Source organism: Amblyraja radiata, chromosome 19, assembly GCF_010909765.2.
Source record: "Amblyraja radiata isolate CabotCenter1 chromosome 19, sAmbRad1.1.pri, whole genome shotgun sequence".
NCBI lineage: Eukaryota > Metazoa > Chordata > Chondrichthyes > Rajiformes > Rajidae > Amblyraja > Amblyraja radiata.
Genome location: NC_045974.1, coordinates 9,124,640 through 9,143,256, shown reverse-complemented (window position 1 = coordinate 9,143,256; position 18,617 = coordinate 9,124,640). Strand labels below are relative to the sequence as shown.

Below are 18,617 nucleotides of genomic sequence, written 5' to 3'. Positions count from 1 at the left end.
TCTACTAGTTCCACTGTTCGCATCCCCATATCCCTTCATTATCACCTCTTCCCCAGGTGTTGATGAATACTGGCTGAACTGGAGATGTCTCAATCGACTGCGAACCGGGGTCGGGCCGTCAGGGGTGACAATGCACAAATGGGGCTACATCGAGGGTACAACAACCTGCGACTGTGGCACACAGACCCAGACAATGCAACACCTACTGTGATGCCCATTGCTGGATAATCCATGTACTACTGCAGACCTTGTGCACTTCAATAGCGCAACGATGTGTACAACAGTGGCGAGCCACTACTGTATATAGTATAAGGACAAGAAAGAAGACGACCCTTCCTCTTTCATCTGTTGCCGGCCCCGATTTGTTCTGGCCTTTTCCTGCCGCCTGTTCCCCCCGCCACTCTACATTCAGTCTGAAGAAGGGTTCCGACCCTGAAAAGTCACCCATCTTTTTACTCCAGAGATGCTACCTGAACAGCTGAGTTGCTCCAGCGCTTTGTGTCTATCCTTTGAGCACTCCATTCCCTGCATGTCCATGTTAAGTCAACACAAACTCTTTGAGATCCTGGCTCGCCCATTCCCTGTAGATGTGGGATGTGGCAGGAAACCAGAGCTCCTGGAGTAAAGGCACGCTGCCACAGGGAGAACGTACAAATTCCACACTGACAGCACCCGAGATCGGGATCAAACCCGGGTCTCTGGCGCTGTGAAGGGCCTGTCCCACGAGCATGCGACTGCATGCGGCAAGCGCGATCTAACGTGGTCGCTTGAGCCATACAGCCTCGCGGGGCCGGTCCCACTTCGATCGCCGGAGCCGTATGGAGTTGTGCGGAGCTGGTCCCGACATCGCGCGGGGCTCCGAAAAACTGACCGCGTTCAAAAATTCCGCGCGGCAACTGCCTGCTGGCCCGCAGCCGCCTCGACGCCGTACGCACCGCCTCGACGGGCGTGCACAGCGTCTCGACGCCGTATGCAGCGTCTTGACGCTGTACGTCACGCGCGAACCTCCCGCGGACTTCGCTCGAACTTCACGTCACTCACTTGACCTCCGCGCGGCCCCCGCTTCCGGTTTGGTCGTGCTCACCGCATGCATGCACATGCTGGTGGGACCGGCCCTGTACGGGGATCACTCTACCTCCGCGCGGCCCCCGCTTCCGGTTTGGTCGCGCTTGCCGCATGCAGGTCGCATGCTCGTGGGACAGGCCCTTGAGGCAGTGGCTCGACCAGCTGTGCCATCGCGCCACCCTACCATACCCTAAATGATCAATTTATAGCTGTGATCATGATATGCTTGATGTTGCTTTCCAGACAATGGGAGGATGCAGAATTGGGATATTTCCTGTAAAGAATAATAAATGTTTCTTTAATGGGTATTTTAGTTTTGTCTTTTTGTCCCATCTTTGTTGCCGAAGGCTCTTATATGTACCTGTAAAAAGTCCAAAATCAAACAAATCTTGCAAACAAAATAGAAGCAACTATGATGAATGCAGGTTGTTAATACCTGGGTTTTATGCATTTGATTTCCATATCTTAGTTTAATATGTCTTGTGGATTTGATTGCCTTAAGATATGTTTCACTGGCGATGTCTCAGCTTAATAGATTCCTCAGTTGCATTTGTCTGAGTCTGTGCGATGGTTTTGAATTCTGAACATTAATTTAAGGAGCTCACAAATTTGATCCCTGCACCTTGGTTCATGATTCCGCTGGAGTTCTGTCTGAATTTGAGACATTTGTGATTTATTGTCTGGGCCTAAGGTTGCGTGGCTATAAAATACAAAAAAGGTGGACAATTCTTATAAATTGATCATCTCTTTGCAGATAGCAATGCTGAGAGCTGCAAATCCAATTATTCCCCCATTTTCTTATTAGCTACAGCCTTCAGGAGACGTGGTTGAATGATTTCTGCACACCATTTTTATCATATTTTGCCTTCATGAATCACTTTCAGATAAGGCAGTCAGAATAACTTAAATCCAGCGCATCTTTCAAATGTTGATCAGCACATCCAAAGAAAATATTATCTTCCAGGCCTTGTTTGAGGATTCTCAACTTTATCTGGTTACTTTTGTCGCCTCTTGTAACTCAATTACATTACAATGGATACTCAATATTAATAGCTGTGATATTATGCTTCCCGCTCTTTGCTGATATCATTGGAGTCATTCATTGTGACTGCTACCTGGTGGTCATATTAGGTAGCGCCAGTTCTGTGGGTTTGAGGGTGGATGTAGAGCCTTTATCGGACTCTTCATACACCGTCATATGGTTAGTAGACCGTGGGAGAAAAGGGGGAAGAAGGTAAATGTTATTTTCCTTCCATCACAGTGGGGAATGTGAGGTTGCCAAAAAACAAGATGGAGGTGCTGCCTGCACTGGTGAGGACTTGGAGGGAATGCCACGAGTGCAGTGATCCCGATGTTTGCGGGGACATGGCTCCATGAGGACATCCCGGAGTCTAGTGCGAGTGTGGGCGGCTTTCTGACTGTTTGGGCGGACAGGGACTGCAGAGAGAGTGACAGCGGTCGGTACAAGTCTGCTCACATCACGGTGGAGGAGCGTGTGTGTGGCCCGGACATTGAACTGATGGCTGTGGGTCTCCGCTTATGCTGTGTGCCCTGGGGATTGTCATAACTTGCCCAAACGACGCGAGTCCCACCTGCCTGCGCTTGGTCCATATCGCTCCAAACCTGTCCTATCCATGTACCTGTCTAACTGTTTCTTAAATGTTGGGATAGTCCCAGCCTCCTCTGGCAGCTCGATCCATACACCCACCAGCCTTTGTGTGAAAAAGATACCCCTCCGATTCCTATTAAATCCTTTCCCCATCACCTTAAACCTATGTCCTCTGGTCCTCGATTCCCCAACTCTGGGCAAGAGACTTCTTCGAGAAGATCTTGAGAACATCTTTGAAGAGACTCCAACGGTCTCCTGCAAATTTCTTGCCTGGAATGGTGGCTTTCCACTACTTCCTGTCAGTAGCTCCATGTTTCTGAATGATACAGACAGCTGAGGATCAGAGAACCTTCCTGCTTCTTAGCAAATTGTGAGTTTGTTGCCCAGTTCTGAAGCTTTGTCTTTGCATATGGTTTCTTTAGTTTTTCTCAGTTTTCGTTTTAGAGATACATCGCGGACACAGGCCCTTTGGTCCACCGAGTCCGCGCTGACAGAGCGATCCCCGCACGCTAACACCATCCCACACACACACACACACACACACACTAGGGGCAGTTCACAATTTTCCTGAAGCCAATTATCCTACAAGCCTGTACGTCTTGTGCGTGGGAGGAAACCGGAGCACCCGGAGGAAACCCAGGCGGTTGTTCCTCTCTGCTAATACACTTGTCTTGTTGGAATTGACTGTGCCGTGGGAGGACCATCTGGAGGAGGCCCACGAGAGGAAGGTGGCCATGTATGAAGAGCTGGTCATAGACTGCCGCAAGCAGGGCTGGAAGGCAAGGTGTATGCCCATCGAGGTTGGCTGCAGAGGTTTTGCAGGGCAATCGCTCTCCAAAGCCTTGAGTGCACTGGGCATAAACGGAGTGGCGAGGAGAAAGGCCATCAAGAACACCACAGAGGCAGCGGAGAAGGCCTCGAGATGGCTCTGGATCAGGAGAGGAGGTCCATGGGGAGGAGCGAATGCCACCTGAACACAAGTCGTGGGCTGATCAACCACGGCTGGGTCGCCTGGGTGAGGGTGTCTGATGTTGAAAGACCCGAAACACCCAATGACCCCAGGTTACATCACTGATGATGTGTTCAGGAGCATCTATCGATGTATTTGTATCAATGGGCATGGCGGTGAAATTTGCCCTTAAGGAGTGAATGCATTCACCATGAGGACTGAAGATTGAAAAGACTAGGCTTGTATTCACTGGAGTTTAGAAGGATGAGGGGGATCTTATAGAAACATATAAAATTATAAAAGGACTGGGCAAGCTAGATGCGGGAAAAATGCTCCCAATGTTGGGCGAGTCCAGAACCAGGGGCCACAGTCTTAGAATAAAGAGGAAGACTGAGGTTAGAAAAAACGTTTTCACCCAGAGAGTTGTGAATTTGTGGAATTCCCTTTCCACAGAGGGCAGTGGAGGCCAAGTCACTGGATGGATTTAAGAGAGAGTTAGATAGAGCTCTAGGGGCTAGTGGAATCAAGGGATATGGGGAGAAGGCAGGCACGGGTTATTGATTGAGGACATTCAGCCATGATCACAATGAATGGCGGTGCTGACTCAAAGGGCCGAATGGCCTCCTCCTGCATCTATGTTTCTATGTTTTCAGAGGTTCAGATCGGTAGTTTTGTTTTACAGGTACAGCATGAAGCAGGCCCTTTGGCCCACTGCCTCCATGCCGACCATCCATCAGCCGTTCATTCCCTGCATGCTTTTAGTTTTGTTTAGTTTGGAAATACAGCGTGGAAACAGGCCCTTCTGACCACTGAGTCCGCGCTGACCGGCGATCACCAACATAATAGTTCTATCCTACACCGTAGGGACAATATATAGAAGCCAAATAGCCTACAAACCTGCACGTCTTTGGAATGTGGGAGGAAACCGGAGCACCCAGAGAAAGCCCACGCGGTCACGGGGAGAATGTGCAAACTCCGTACAGACAGCACCCAGTCTGGATCGAACCGGGGTCTCTGGCGCTGTAAGGCAGCAACTCTAACGCTGCACCACAGTGCCGCCCAAAATCCTTAATTGTGTTGCACTCAGAAAGGATAGCACAAAACACATTAGTTACATTAGCGTCCTGAGAAATAATGAGAAGAAAAGAGGCTTAATGACTGAAAGTGTGATTCTGAAACTTGCAACTTCTGCAGGAGAATCGGAGTGTCAGCTTTGTTAAAATAATTAGAAAAATACGCGGTTAAAGATACATGGTAAAATATTGCTTCTGATTTGCTGTTTTTAACAAAGTCAAAAGATCTCAAAGGGCCAGATTTACATGGATGAGATCAGTACAGTGTCACATTGATTCTGGGCCATGCTCCGTGATCTTTGCCAGCAACTCAGCGTGTTCACACTGTGGATGATGCTAACAACAACCTGGTGAAATGTCACCATTTGTGACACCTTTGTACGTAGAATTTCTGACGATTCTCTTGCTTTCCAAATCCAGGCCACCAGCTGTTTGTTTCAATGGACTTTTTATTTGTTGGCATCTTTATGTAACTACACTACAGATCACGCATGGCACATGCAAATTATACAAGAGGTGATGATGGTTGCACTGTTCCGCAAAATCAGCTGTGTTTTTTATTCTCTTTGTGGCGATTATCGAACAGAAACACTTATGCCCCTGTCCCACTTAGGAAACCTGAACAGAAACCTCTGGAGACTTTGCGCCCCACCCAAGGTTTCCGTGCAGTTCCCGGAGGTTGCAAGTGGTTGCCGGAGGTTGCAGGTAGTGGAAGCAGGTAGGGAGACTGACAAAAACCTCCGGGAACCGCACGGAATCCTTGGGTGGGGCGCAAAGTCTCCAGAGGTTTCCATTCAGGTTACCTAGGTGGGACAGGGGCATTAGGAATGAGATTTTGATTAGTACGGGTGTCAGGTGCTATGGGGCGAAGGCAGGAGAATGGGGTTGAGAGGGAAAGATAGATCGGCCATGATTGGATAGCGGAGTAGACTTGATGGGCCGAATGGCCTCATTCTGTTCCTAGAACATGAATTTATGATCTTAAGTCATGTTATGGCACACAAGTGATGTTGAACTGCTTTTCATAATAATAATAATGATGGATGGGATTTATATAGCACCTTTCTAATACTCAAGGCGCTTTACATCGCATTATTCATTCACTCCTCAGTCACACTCGGTGGTTGTAAGCTACTTCTGTAGCCACAGCTGCCCTGGGGCAGACTGACGGAAGCGTGGCTGCCAATCTGCGCCTACGGCCCCTCCGACCACCACCAATCACTCACACACATTCACACACAGGCAAAGGTGGGTGAAGTGTCTTGCCCAAGGACACAACGACAGTATGCACTCCAAGCGGGATTCGAACCGGCTACCTTCCGGTTGCCAGCCGAACACTTAGCCCATTGTGCCATCTGTCGTCCCACTACAGCACGGAAACCAAATCGAGAAAGAGCTATCAATCTGTCAGTCCTTTCCGTGGGCTCTTCAGCCCACCATGTCCGCACCAGCCAGCGATTCCGGTACCATCGTGCTATCCTACACACCAGGGACAATTTACAATTTATCCGAAAGCCAATTAGCCTTCAAACCTGCAATTCCCTGGAGTGTGGGAGGAAACCAGAGCTCCTGGGGAAAACCCACGTGGTCACAGGGAGAACGTGCAAACTCTGTCAGGATCGACCCTATTTTTAAGGTGGAGCAAATTCTTGATTAGTAATGCTCCTGTCCCACTTAGGAAACCCGAACGGAAACCTCTGGAGACTTTGCGCCCCACCCAAGGTTTCCGTGCAGTTCCCGGAGGTTGCAGGTGGTTGCTGGAGGTTACAGGTAGTGGAAGCAGGTAGGGAGACTGACAAAAAACCCTCCGGGAACCGCACGGAAACCTTGGGTGGGGCGCAAAGTCTCCAGAGGTTTCCGTTCAGGTTTCCTAAGTGGGACAGGGGCAAAAGGGTGTCAAGGGTTCTGGGTAGAAGGCAGGAGAATGGGGTTGGGAGAGAAAGATAGATCAGCCATGATTGAATGGCAGAGTAGACTCAATGGGCCGAATGGCCTCATTCTACTCCTTTGACATAAACATATGGACGTTGGAACGTTGTCTGTGGAACTGATGCGCTACAATGCTGAGAACTATATTCTGCACTCTGTAATTTCCCCTTTGCTCTATCTATTGTACTTGAGTTGAACAGATTTTATCTATGTATGATTTGCAGAGCATTCAAAGAAAATAAAAATAATATAGAGATGCTGGAAATCTGAAATAAACACTGGGATGCTGCCATAGTGATGGCTGTTGCTATGATTCCATTATTCAAACTAGGTGTCTGGAAGACATTGGAGACAATGCTAGCCTTTCATATGAAAGTCACAAAAGATCCACAGTTTTATCTCCACCTGTAGTACTCTGGCTTCACTGTATAAGGTCACTTCCTCCATGAGTGTACGTGAATGGACTGGAAACATAGAAGTACAGATGCTGGTTCACAATAAAATACACAAAGTGCTGGAGTAACTCAGCGGGTCAGGCAGCATCGATGGAGAACATGGATAGGTGACGTTTCAGCACGGGGCCCTGCTTCAGACTGCCCAACCTGAAACATCATCCATCCACGTTCTACAGCAATGCCGACTGGCCCGTTGAGTTTCTCCAGCACTTTGTGCCATTTTCTTTGTGAAAGGCCCATACTGTAAAGAATTGGACAAGTACACGAAACGTGAAATGCTTTGGAATCTCTCAGTATGTTACCTTTTGAATGAAGTTTAACAGAATTAATTTTAATAGAACTAAGATTTGTTTGTTTGAAAACAATTTATATTTTAGTTTTCAGTGACAAAGTTGTTAATCTGTCTTTAATTTAGTTTAGTGTAGTTTAGAGATACAGCGCGGAAACAGGCCCTTCGGCCCATCGAGTCCACACCGACCAGTGATCCCCGCACATTAACACTATCCAACACAAACTAGGGACAATTTACACATACACCAATCAATTAAACTACAAACCTGTACGTCTTTGGAGTGTGGGAGGAAACCGAAGATCTCGGAGAAAACCCACGCTGTCACGGGGAGAACGTGCAAACAGCACCCGTAGTCGGGATCGAACCCGGGTCTCCGATGCTGCAAGCGCTGTAAGGCAGCAACTCTACTGCTGCGCCACCAGGCCACCCTGTCCTTGTAACTGAAGCAATATAACATACATGTGATTTATTTTAGCTATATTTCACACATGTTCGATGCTGTACCCTATCTCTGATATATTGGTGACAGTTTTCCTACCACGTATGGAATGTTTCAGAATTCGTGTGGGTTTCAAATTCATTGATAAATTGAGCTACTCAGTTGGGAGATACATAGATGACAGTTACATTCTGTATGTTTCAGGGCTAACCAGAAATTATCATTTCATATGTTGAATAATAACCTTATTCCAAAATAAATTGTTTGTCACTTAAGTCTGATGGATGATTGATGCGCCACTATAAATATTTAACACCTGCACCCACATAAATGTTGGTTTATGCCTGAGCTAGCAGATGGGACTAGATTCCTGACAAAATGCCGGCTTTAAAAATAATCTAAATATTTCACAATGCTGTGGTATTTAGTCAGTGGTGTTAAATATAATTCACAACTTTGAATGGCACTGTGGCACCTGGGTAGAGTTATTGCACTACAGCACCAGAGACCCGGATTCGATCCTGGCCATGGATGGCTCTCTGTACGGAGTTTGCACGTTCTCGCTATGACCATGTGGGTTTTCTCCGGGCGCTCCGGTTTCTTCCCACATTCCAAAGGCGTGCAGATTTGTAGGTTAATTGGCTTCTATCAGTTTGTCCCAGTGTGCAGCATAGATTTATAGTGTATGGGATTACAATGAGCCGAAGGTACTGTTTGCACACTGTATCTCTAAATCTAAACTAAAAACTAAAACTAGACAAAGAACATTGTCACGGGCATCTCCAAAAACCAGAACAAACCAACAAGAGGCTGGTCAAAGAAACTGAGAAAAAAAGATCATATTGGGAGAAAGGGAATGGGATTTGAGAAGGTATAAACAAAGGAGTATCTTAAGAAAGGTCCTGACCCAAACGTCACCCATTCCTTTTCTCCAGAAATGCTGCCTGACCTGCTGAGTTACTCCGGTACTTTGTGTTTTATCTTCTGTTTAAACCAGCATCTGCAGTTACTTCCCACACAAAGTTTCCCACACAGTAGACTTTCGTCCTTACAGCGCCAGAGCTCCGGGTCCAATCCTGACTACCGGTGCTTGTCTGTACGGAGTTTGTACGTTCTCCCCGTGACCTGCGAGGGTTTTCTCCGGGATCTCCGGTTTCCTCCCACACTCCAAGAACGTACAGGTTTGTTGGCCTGGGTAAGAATTGTACACTGACCCTACTGTATGTAGGATAGTGTTGATGTGCAGGGATCGCTGGTCGGCGCGGACTCGGTGGGCCGAAGGTCCTGTTTCCACGCTGTATCTCTAAACTAAACTGAACTAAAACAAAGGAGAATAAATCTTTGCAAATAATATCCGTGACTTATTGTTTTCTGAAATCTTTAAATTTCACACATCATTGTAGACATTTAGATTTGTTTCAGTCCAGGGTCATAGTTGAATGTTCACACGATTTCTCAGACAAGCATTTAATGCCCCGGAAGGTAGACAAAAATGCTGGAGAAACTCAGCGGGTGAGGCAGCATCTATGGAGCGAAGGAAATAGGCAACATTTCGGGTCGAGACCCTTCTTCAGAATGCCCTGGAGGTCAGTTTCTTTAGTGAAGCTTAATTGCTGGGAGGGAATGGAAACGGATGATCATCAGACCACAGTGGACCCTTGATGCTCATTAACACTCCGGTTCACATCTGTGCTGTTTACTCCTGCAAGAATCTGCATATAAACACCATTATTCACGTTGCGCAATGTTCCTCAGGAGAACGAGGCAAAAATGAACGGTAACCAGGTACCAAATGAGGAATGAACTCCTCATGAAGGCTAGCGATGCATTTATAGGGTGTGTGGGATGAGGCAAGATGTGGAGTATGTTTGCTCCGAGCACCGATGGGTGATTGTTTTGCCATGAGGCGGATGGAACGGATTACACATCATTAAAGTGGCCTTTTTATTGAAACTCGTCAAAATGTCCAGCTTGCCTCGGTTATCACGGGGAGATTGCCTTGACACACAACATGGTTCACCATTCCAGAAGCGCAAAGAAAAGGAGAGACGCTTTGTGAAATGGTAAAACAGAAGGAGTGCATCTGGTTTGCAAGGTCTCAAGGATGTTCCTGCTCCAGGCTTAACTGTTTCCAGGGGGATTAGGGGATAAGACGCACATTGCGAATGGCAATAGGGAGAGGTTGAATAGGCTGGGATTCTATTCCTTGGAGCGCAGGTGGATGAGGGATGATCTTATAGAGGAGTATAAAATCACGACAGGAATAGATTGGATAGATGTACAGAGTCTCTTGTCCAGAGTAGGTCAATCGAGGACCAGAGGACACAGGTTTAAGGTGAAGGGGAAAAGATTTAATAGGAGCCCAAGGGGTAACATTTTTCACACAAAGGGTGGTGGGTGTATGGAACGAGCTACCAGAGGCGGTAGGCGAGGCTGGGACTATCCCAACGTTTAAGAAACAGTTAGACAGGTACATGGATAGGACAGGTTTGGAGGGATATGGGCCAAACGAGGTTAGGTGGGACTGGGACATGTTGGCCGGTGTGGGCAAGTTGGGCTGAGGGACTTATTTTCACTCTGTATCACTCTTTGACTATGAGTCTATGAAAGCATAAAACAGAAGGAGTGCATCTGATTTTCGAACGTCTCAAGGATATTCCTGCTCCAAACTAACCTGTTTCCATGGGGATTTGAGGAGAAAGTGCACAATTTGAATGACGATACCATACTTACCACCAATGTCGGTCATGAAGTGGATGCAGAGAAGGTTGGATGGGACATAAATGGGCTAAAGAATGGGCGAAGATATAGCGGATGGAATATAATGTGGCAAAATGCCAAGTCAATACATTTTGGCATGAAAATGTAGAAACGTTGAGTAAAAGCTGAGTTCAAAACAATGAGAGACTGAAACCTGTTCTTGTTTAGAGGAACATGGTCTTTAGACTTTAGGGATACATCATGGAAAAAAGCCCTTCGACCCACCGAGTCTGCGCCGACCAGCGATCACTCTGTCCATTACACAATGCTACACAAGGGATTATTTACAATTTTTACCGACTACCAATTAACCTACAAACCCACACACCTTTGGAGTGTGGGAGGAAACAGGAGCACCCTGAGAAAACCCACACAGGTCACGGGGAGAATGTACAAACTCCGTACAGACAGCACATAGTCAGGATCGAACCTGGGTCACTGGCACTGTAAGGCAGTAACTCTGCCACTGCGCCACCGTGCCGCCCTGCTACACCCTACAGCTCTGGCATCTGGATGCCATCACAAAAATTGGCAAAAAAACCATTAAGCTGCGTTCTTGGGCAACTGCATCTGCTCTAATAGTGGGAGTGAGAGGATGAAGTGTCCAAACAAAAGATAAGACACAAAAAGCTGGAGTAACTCAGCGGGACAGGCAGCATCTCTGGAGAGTAGGAATGGGTGATGATTCGTGTCGAGACTTCTTCTACAGAATAGTTAGGAATAAGGGAACGTAAAGATATAGACAATGATGTAGAGAGATAAAGAACAATGAATGAAAGATATGCAAAAAAGTAATGATGACAAAAGAAAAAGGCCATTGTTAGCTGTTTGTTGGATGAAAATGAGAAGCTGGTGCGACTTGGGTGGGGGAGAGACAGAGAGAAGGAGTGCTGGGGTTACTTGAAGTTAGAGAAAAAAATATTCATATCATCGGGCTGTAAGCTGCCCGAGCGAAATATGAGATGTTTTTGCTCCAATTTGCGTTTAGCCTCACTAGGACAGAAAGGTCTGTGTATGGGAAGGAAGGAGAATTAAAGTGTTTAGCAACGTGGAGATCAGGAAGATTCAGGTGGACTGAGCGAAGGTGTTCATCGAAACGATCGTCCAGTCTACATTTGGTCTCGCCGATGTCAAAACAAGTCAGGTTTGAATGCCCATGAATGTATTATGAAATTACATTCCCCTAAGCTGCAAAGATAAGTCAGGTATCACACATCCCACTGTGCTAAGGAACATTTCATGTCCGCAATTTTTTTTCAAATGTATAATTAAAACACTAACCATACTTGACATATGATGAAAGAATGGTTCGACTGGGCTTGTATACATTGGAATTTAGAAGGATGAGAGGGGATCTGATGGAATCATATAAAATTCTTAAAGGATTGGACAGGCTAAATGCAGGAAAAATGTTCCCGGTGTTGGGGGAGTCCAGAGCCAGGGGTCACAGTTTAAGAATAAAGGGTCGGCCATTTAGGACTGAGATGAGGAAAAACCTTTTCACCCAGAGCATTGTGAATCTGTGTAATTCTCTGCCACAGAAGTAAGTAAGTAATTTTTATTTATATAGCACTTTCTAAATCAAATCACGTGCTTTACAGAGAAAGAAAATTAGATTCCCATACATCCATATACAATAAAAAAGAAGAAAAAAAAGACACAATACACTATAGGATTCAACATGAACGTCCCCCCACAGTAGAATGCAGTGGAGGCCAATTCACTGGATGTTATCAAGAAAGAGTTAGATTTAGCTCTGAGTGCTAAAAGAATCAAGGGCTGTGGGGAAAAAGCAGGAGCGGGGTACTGATTTTAGATGATCAGCCATGATCATATTGAATGGCGGTGCAAGCTCAAAGAGCCGAATAACCTACTCCTGCACCTATTTTCTATGTTTCTTTGTCTTGATTGTATTTTAAAAGAATATTCTTTCTGAGAAAGAGATTAGCTCTTACAACAATGACTTAACACATGCCCAGTATAATTATGGGAAGGTTTGATTTGAAACAGTTAATTAGAAAACACAACACCAATGTTGTTGCAGAGATTTCCCCTGCAAATAGCCCCTTTGATCTGTGAACGCATCCTGTTTCTTTTTACAAACTGTGCTAAAGGCTTTTTCATAGACATAAATGTGTGCTTTAGTAACTGGTATCGACTTTGATCTCTCAAAGAATTCAATGAAAAAGCATTTGGTCACGGCATTGTGAAGACCTTCAAATGGAATGTCTGATGAGAAGTAACAGAAATTGTATCAAGGAAAAAAGTTTGACTGGAGTTTGGAATATCTGTCTAATTTCAAAGTATTGCTGAATCAATATTCAGGGTCTAAGCTGAGCAATTATAGAGTTTAGTTTAGTTTAGTTAGAGATACAGCGTGGAAACTGACCCTTCAGCCCACCGAGTCCACACAGACCAGAGATCACCATGTACACTCATACTATCTCACACACTGGGAACAATTTACAATTCTTACCAAAGCCAAACAAAGTAAAAAAATTGTTCAAGAAGGAACTGCAGATGCTGGAAGATCGAAGGTACACAAAAATGCTGGAGGAACTCAGTGAATGCAGCAGCATCTATGGAGCGAAGGAAATAGGCGACGTTTCAGGCCAAAACCCTTCTTCAGACTGATGGGGGGTGGGGGGGAGAAGGAAGGAAAAAGGGAGGAGGAGGAGCCCGAGGGCGGATGGATGGGAGGAGACAGCTCGAGGGTTAAGGAAGGGGAGGAGACAGCAAGGGCTAGCAAAACTGGGATAATTCAACGTTCATGCCATCCGGACGCAAGCAACCCAGGCGGAATATGAGGTGCTGTTCCTCCAATTTCCGGTGTTGCTCACTCTGGCAATGGAGGAGACCCAGGACAGAGAGGTCGGATTGGGAATGGGAGGGGGAGTTGAAGTGCTGAGCCACTGGGAGTTCAGGTAGGTTATTGCGGACTGAGCGGAGGTGTTCGGCGAAACGATCGCCCAACCTCCGCTTAGTCTCCCCGATGTAAATCAGCGGACATCTATAGCAGCGGATGCAGTAGATGAGGTTGGAGGAGATACAGGTGAACCTTTGTCGCACCTGGAACGACTGCTTGGGTCCTTGAATGAGTCGAGGGGGGAGGTGAAGAGACAGGTGTTGCATTTCTTGCGGTTGCAACGGAAAGTGCCCGGGGAGGGGGTGGTACGGGAAGGAAGGGAAGAATTGGCAAGGGAGTTGCGGTTAGAGCGGTCTTTGCGGAAGGCAGACATAGGGGGAGATGGGAAGATGTGGCGAGTGGTGGGGTCACGTTGGAGGTGGCGGAAATGGCGGAGGATTATTTGTTGTATTTGCCGGCTGGTGGGGTGAAAGGTGAGGACTAGGGGGACTCTGCCCTTGTTGCGAGTGCGGGGATGGGGAGAGAGAGCAGTGTTGCGGGGTATGGATGAGACCCTGGTGCGAGCCTCATCTATGGTGGCGGAGGGGAATCCCCGTTCCCTGAAGAATGAGGACATTTCCGATTCCGAAAAAAATTGTCCATCTTTGGTGAGAGGAAACCAGAGCAACTGGAGAAAACCCACGCTGTCACAGGGAGAACGTACAAACTCCGTCCAAACAGCACCCGTAGTCAGGATCGAACCCGGGTCTCTGGCGCTGTGAGGCAGTAACACAACTGCTCTGCCACTGTTCTGCCCTTGCAGAGAGATAGAGCATAGGAACAGGTCCTGCAGCCCAACAAGTGCCCAATGACCATCAAACATCCATCTACCTGAATCTATACTAAAATAATCCGACTTTATTCCAGTCAGTCTGAAGAAGGGTCTCGACCTGAAACATCACCCATTCCTTCCCTCCAGAGATGCTGCCTGTCCCGCTGAGTTACTCCAGCTTTTTGAGTCTATCTTCGGTTTAAACCTGCATCTGCAGTTGCTTCCTAGCTATAATGGCATATCTGTTAACAGTTAACAATTTCTAAAACAGGCAGATTATGTCTTGACTTTGTCTGTAAAAAGATGGCAAAGTACTGAGGTGTGTGCTTATCTTTTTTTTCTTGACAGCAATAACAATTGATTAGAATTAAAAGAAGGTTCTACCTGTATTTTCAATGCTGCATACGGTTATCAGGTTTTCATTTATAAAACTGAAACTTAAATCTGCAGTTTTTAATGGCACAGGAACAGAAGCAGCTGGAGATGAGTTTATTTTTATCCCAACGCTGGGATGAGCCGAAAAACTATTGAATGACTCGTCCTTTCATAGTCAAAAGAGTAAAGAATGTTTTATTGTCACATGTCCCAGATAGAACGATGAAATTCTTACTTGCAGCATCACAACAGAATATGTAAACATAATGCTCTGTGAACAATATAATAAATGAGAAAAAATGTGTGCGTGCATATACAGTATTTTAGTGGTCTGATAAACGACTCCTGGAGTTTTCAACAATACTTTATTCGAAAGTTCAAGTTGCAGCATACAGGTTTAACAGACACGTCTTGCCACATCGGTGGTCAGCACTGAACTAACGCGCGCAAGGGAAAAACCGCACGAAAACAACAGCTCCTCCCGAGTCACGTGACTGCGGCTTCCGAACGCCGGGTTCGATCTCTGCGTGCGCTAGCAGGCGCCGCTACAGTATACTGTATATATAAATATATACGCATACACACCCACACCCATAGATATAGACACACACACACACACACACACACACACACACACACACACACACACACACACACACACACACACACACACACACACACACACACATATATATATGTATATATATGCAAGCACACACATGAACAAACAAACAAACAATAATAGTGCAAAAAGACAAACCCAGTGCCCTCAAGTTTATGTAGTTCACAGCTAATTTGGAGGTTGTAGTGTTTTATAACCTGATGGTTGTAGGAATGAAGTTGTTCCTGAAGCTGGATGTTACAGTTTTAGTAGCCAGAACATTGCAGGCAGAACAGTGGATGCCATGTCAAGTAACTCCCAACAGATGCCGACTGGTTTGCTGGGTGTTTTCAGCGTTCCCTGATTGTGGTTCAAGTTAGCAGCAGCAGCGGCACCGTTTTGCCTTTCTCCGCACTGACCCCCGTGATGTGTTCTGCCTTGTAGCTGGATAACTCGGACGAACAAGCAGCTCAGATCCGCAGGGAACTAGACGGGAGGCTGCAAATGGCGGAGCAGCTGGCTAAGGTAAGTCTTCTCTGCCGATGATTATCGATAAATAGTTTAGTTTATTGTCAATAAAGATAGACACAAAATGCTGTGCGGTTTTGGATGGCGAATGGATGACATTTCGGGTCGAGACCCTTCTTCAGACTGACGTCACCCATTCCTTCTCTCCAGAGATGCTGCCTGTTCCGCTGAGTTACTCCAGCATTTCGTGTCTATCTTCGATTTAAGCCAGCATTTGCAGATCTTTCCTACACATTTAGTTTATTGTCACGTGTACAGTGAAAAGCTTTTGTCGTGCGTTAATCAGTCAGCGGGAAGACAATACATGATCACCATCGAGCCATTCACAGTGTACAGATACACAGAATAACGTGAATAGCGCTTAGTAAAGGATAAAGTGCAGTAAAGTCCGATCAAAGGTAGTTCGAGGGTCTCCAATGTGGTAGATAGTCGCAAATGCACAGATTAGTCGGAGAAGGCGTTTGGGCCCTTCACTGTTCACTTCAAGTTCAGTGAATTTATTGTCATGCGTTCCTGTATAGGACAATGAAACACTTAGAACTGAGTCCACATTAAGTCTACATTCCTCTCTCCCCATCACAATCTTTCACCACATTTGCTATCAAATACCTCGTCAGCTTCGCCTGAAAAATATTGAAAGAATCCGCCACTTTTTGAAGAGAGTTCTAAAGGATTGTAACAATTTGCTTCATCTTCATGTTAAATGTGTTTTAATAATAATAATGACAAGGGCGGCACAGTGGCGCAACGGTAGATTTGCTGCCTTACAACGCCAGAGACCCTAGTTCGATCCCGACCGCAAGTGCGGTCTATGCAGAATTTGTACGTTCTCCCCGTGACCGCGTGGGTTTGCTCCAGACTTCCGGTTTCCTCCCTACAATCCAAAGACTTACAAGCTTGTAGATTAATTGGCCTGGTAACACTGTACATCATCCCTCGTGTGTGTAGGATGGCGTTGGTGTATGGGGATCACTGGACTGTGTGGACTAGGTGGGCTGAAGGGCCTGTTTTTCCTCGCTGTATCTCCAAACTAAACTAAACCGCCCTTTTAAGAATCTCCCACAAAAACAAAAGATCCTCTCGTACATATACTACCTTATCAATACCTCTTCCAATCACCAGGGGGATTTTTTTAACTTGGCCCCTCAGTACTTAGAAAATAGGTGCAGGAGGAGGCCATTCAGCCCTTCGAGACAGCACCATTCGGTCCATCAAGCCAATACTTGTTGAACGTGTAGCTGTACATTCACAGTAACAACTCTTTCTGTTTCAAGGAGCGCAAAACTCTCAAGTTTGTGCAAAAGGACATGGAAAACATGTACATCGAAGAGTTGAGATCCTCCGTCAACCTGCTCATGGCTAACCTCGAGAGCCTTCCGGTGGCCAAAGGAGGCTCAGAGTTCAAGTTGCAGAAGCTGAAGCGGTCTCAGAATTCCTCCTTTCTGGATATCGGAGATGAGAATGAAGTTCAGCTCTCAAAGTCAGACGTGGTGCTGTCATTTACGCTGGAGGTGAGAAAGTTGTGCAGCCGTTGCGAATTGATAAGCTGTTATCATTTTTAATCGGGTGCTGCCAAAATTGTTCAATGATTAACGTGCAGCACGGTGGCGCAGCGGTAGAGTTGCTGCCTTACAGCACCTGAGACCCGGGTTTGATCCCGACCACGGGTGCTGTCTGTACGGAGTTTGCACGTTCTCCCCTTGACCTGCGTGGGTTTTCTCCGAAATCTTCGGTCTCCTCCCACACTCAAAAGACGTGCAGGTTTGTAGGTTAATTGGCTTGGTCTAAAATGTAAATTGTCCCCATTGTGTGCAGGATAGTGTTAGTGTGCTGGGATCGCTGGTCAGCGCAGACTCGTTGGGCAGAAACATAGAAACAGAGAAAATAGGAGCAGGAGTAGGCCATTCGGCCCTTCGAGCCTGCATCGCCATTCAATATGATCATGGCTGATCATCCAACTCAGTATCCTGTACCTGCCTTCTCTCCATACCCTCTGACCCCTTTAGCCACAAGAGCCACATCGAACTCCCTCTTAAATATAGCCAATGAACTGGCCTCAACTACCTTCTGTGGCAGAGAATTCCAGAGATTCACCACTCTCTGTGTGAAAAATGTTTTTCTCATCTCGGTCCTAAAAATTTCCCCCTTATCCTTAAACTGTGACCCCTTGTACTGGACTTCCCCAACATCGGGAACAATCTTCCTGCATCTAGCCTGTCCAACCCCTTAAGAATTTTGTAAGAAGGGCCTGTTTACGCGCTGTATCTTTAAACTAAACTAAACTAAATTTGTTAGCACGTTGACACTTGTGGATAAAACGCGGGTGAATTAGTCGCCTGCTTGAGTTTTCACTACCTGCTGCTGACAGCTGTCTAAACAACCAAGCACAACAAGACTTTTGATTTGGTCTTAATGGCTCCAAATCAAACAACTTATCAGCCCCAATCCACTCCACTCAGAATAGAGTGATCGGTTTGACATTTTTGGTGCTAATTTGATAGTTGAACTGTCAGAATGGAGAGTGAGGGATGGAAATCTCTCACTTATAGAAACTTACAACATTCTTAAGGGGTTGGACAGGCTAGATGCAGGAAGATTGTTCCCGATGTTGGGGAAGTCCAGAACAAGGGGTCACAGTTTAAGGATAAGGGGGAAATCTTTTAGGACCGAGATGAGGAAAAACGTTTTCACCCAGAGGGTTGTGAATCTGTGGAATTCTCTGCCTCAGAAGGCAGTGGAGGCCAATTCACTGGATGTTTTCAAGAGAGAGTTAGGTTTAGCGCTTTGGGCCATCGGAATCAGGGGATACAGGGAGAAAGCAGAAACGGGGTACTGAGTTTGGATGATCAGCCATGATCATATTGA

The 18,617-nt window shown here is 46.3% G+C and overlaps 1 protein-coding gene across 6 annotated transcripts in view; it reads left to right on the top strand.

The window, feature by feature from the left end:
* Window positions 1-18,617, top strand: part of cadps2 (calcium dependent secretion activator 2) — a 393,466-nt gene that overhangs the window by 118,017 nt on the left and 256,832 nt on the right. For all 6 annotated transcript variants that reach the window (XM_033037622.1, XM_033037627.1, XM_033037625.1 and 3 more), the window contains exons 4-5: window positions 15,669-15,749; window positions 17,027-17,263. In XM_033037622.1, the coding sequence (XP_032893513.1) occupies window positions 15,669-15,749; window positions 17,027-17,263 (318 nt within the window). The remainder of the gene's footprint in view (window positions 1-15,668; window positions 15,750-17,026; window positions 17,264-18,617) is intronic.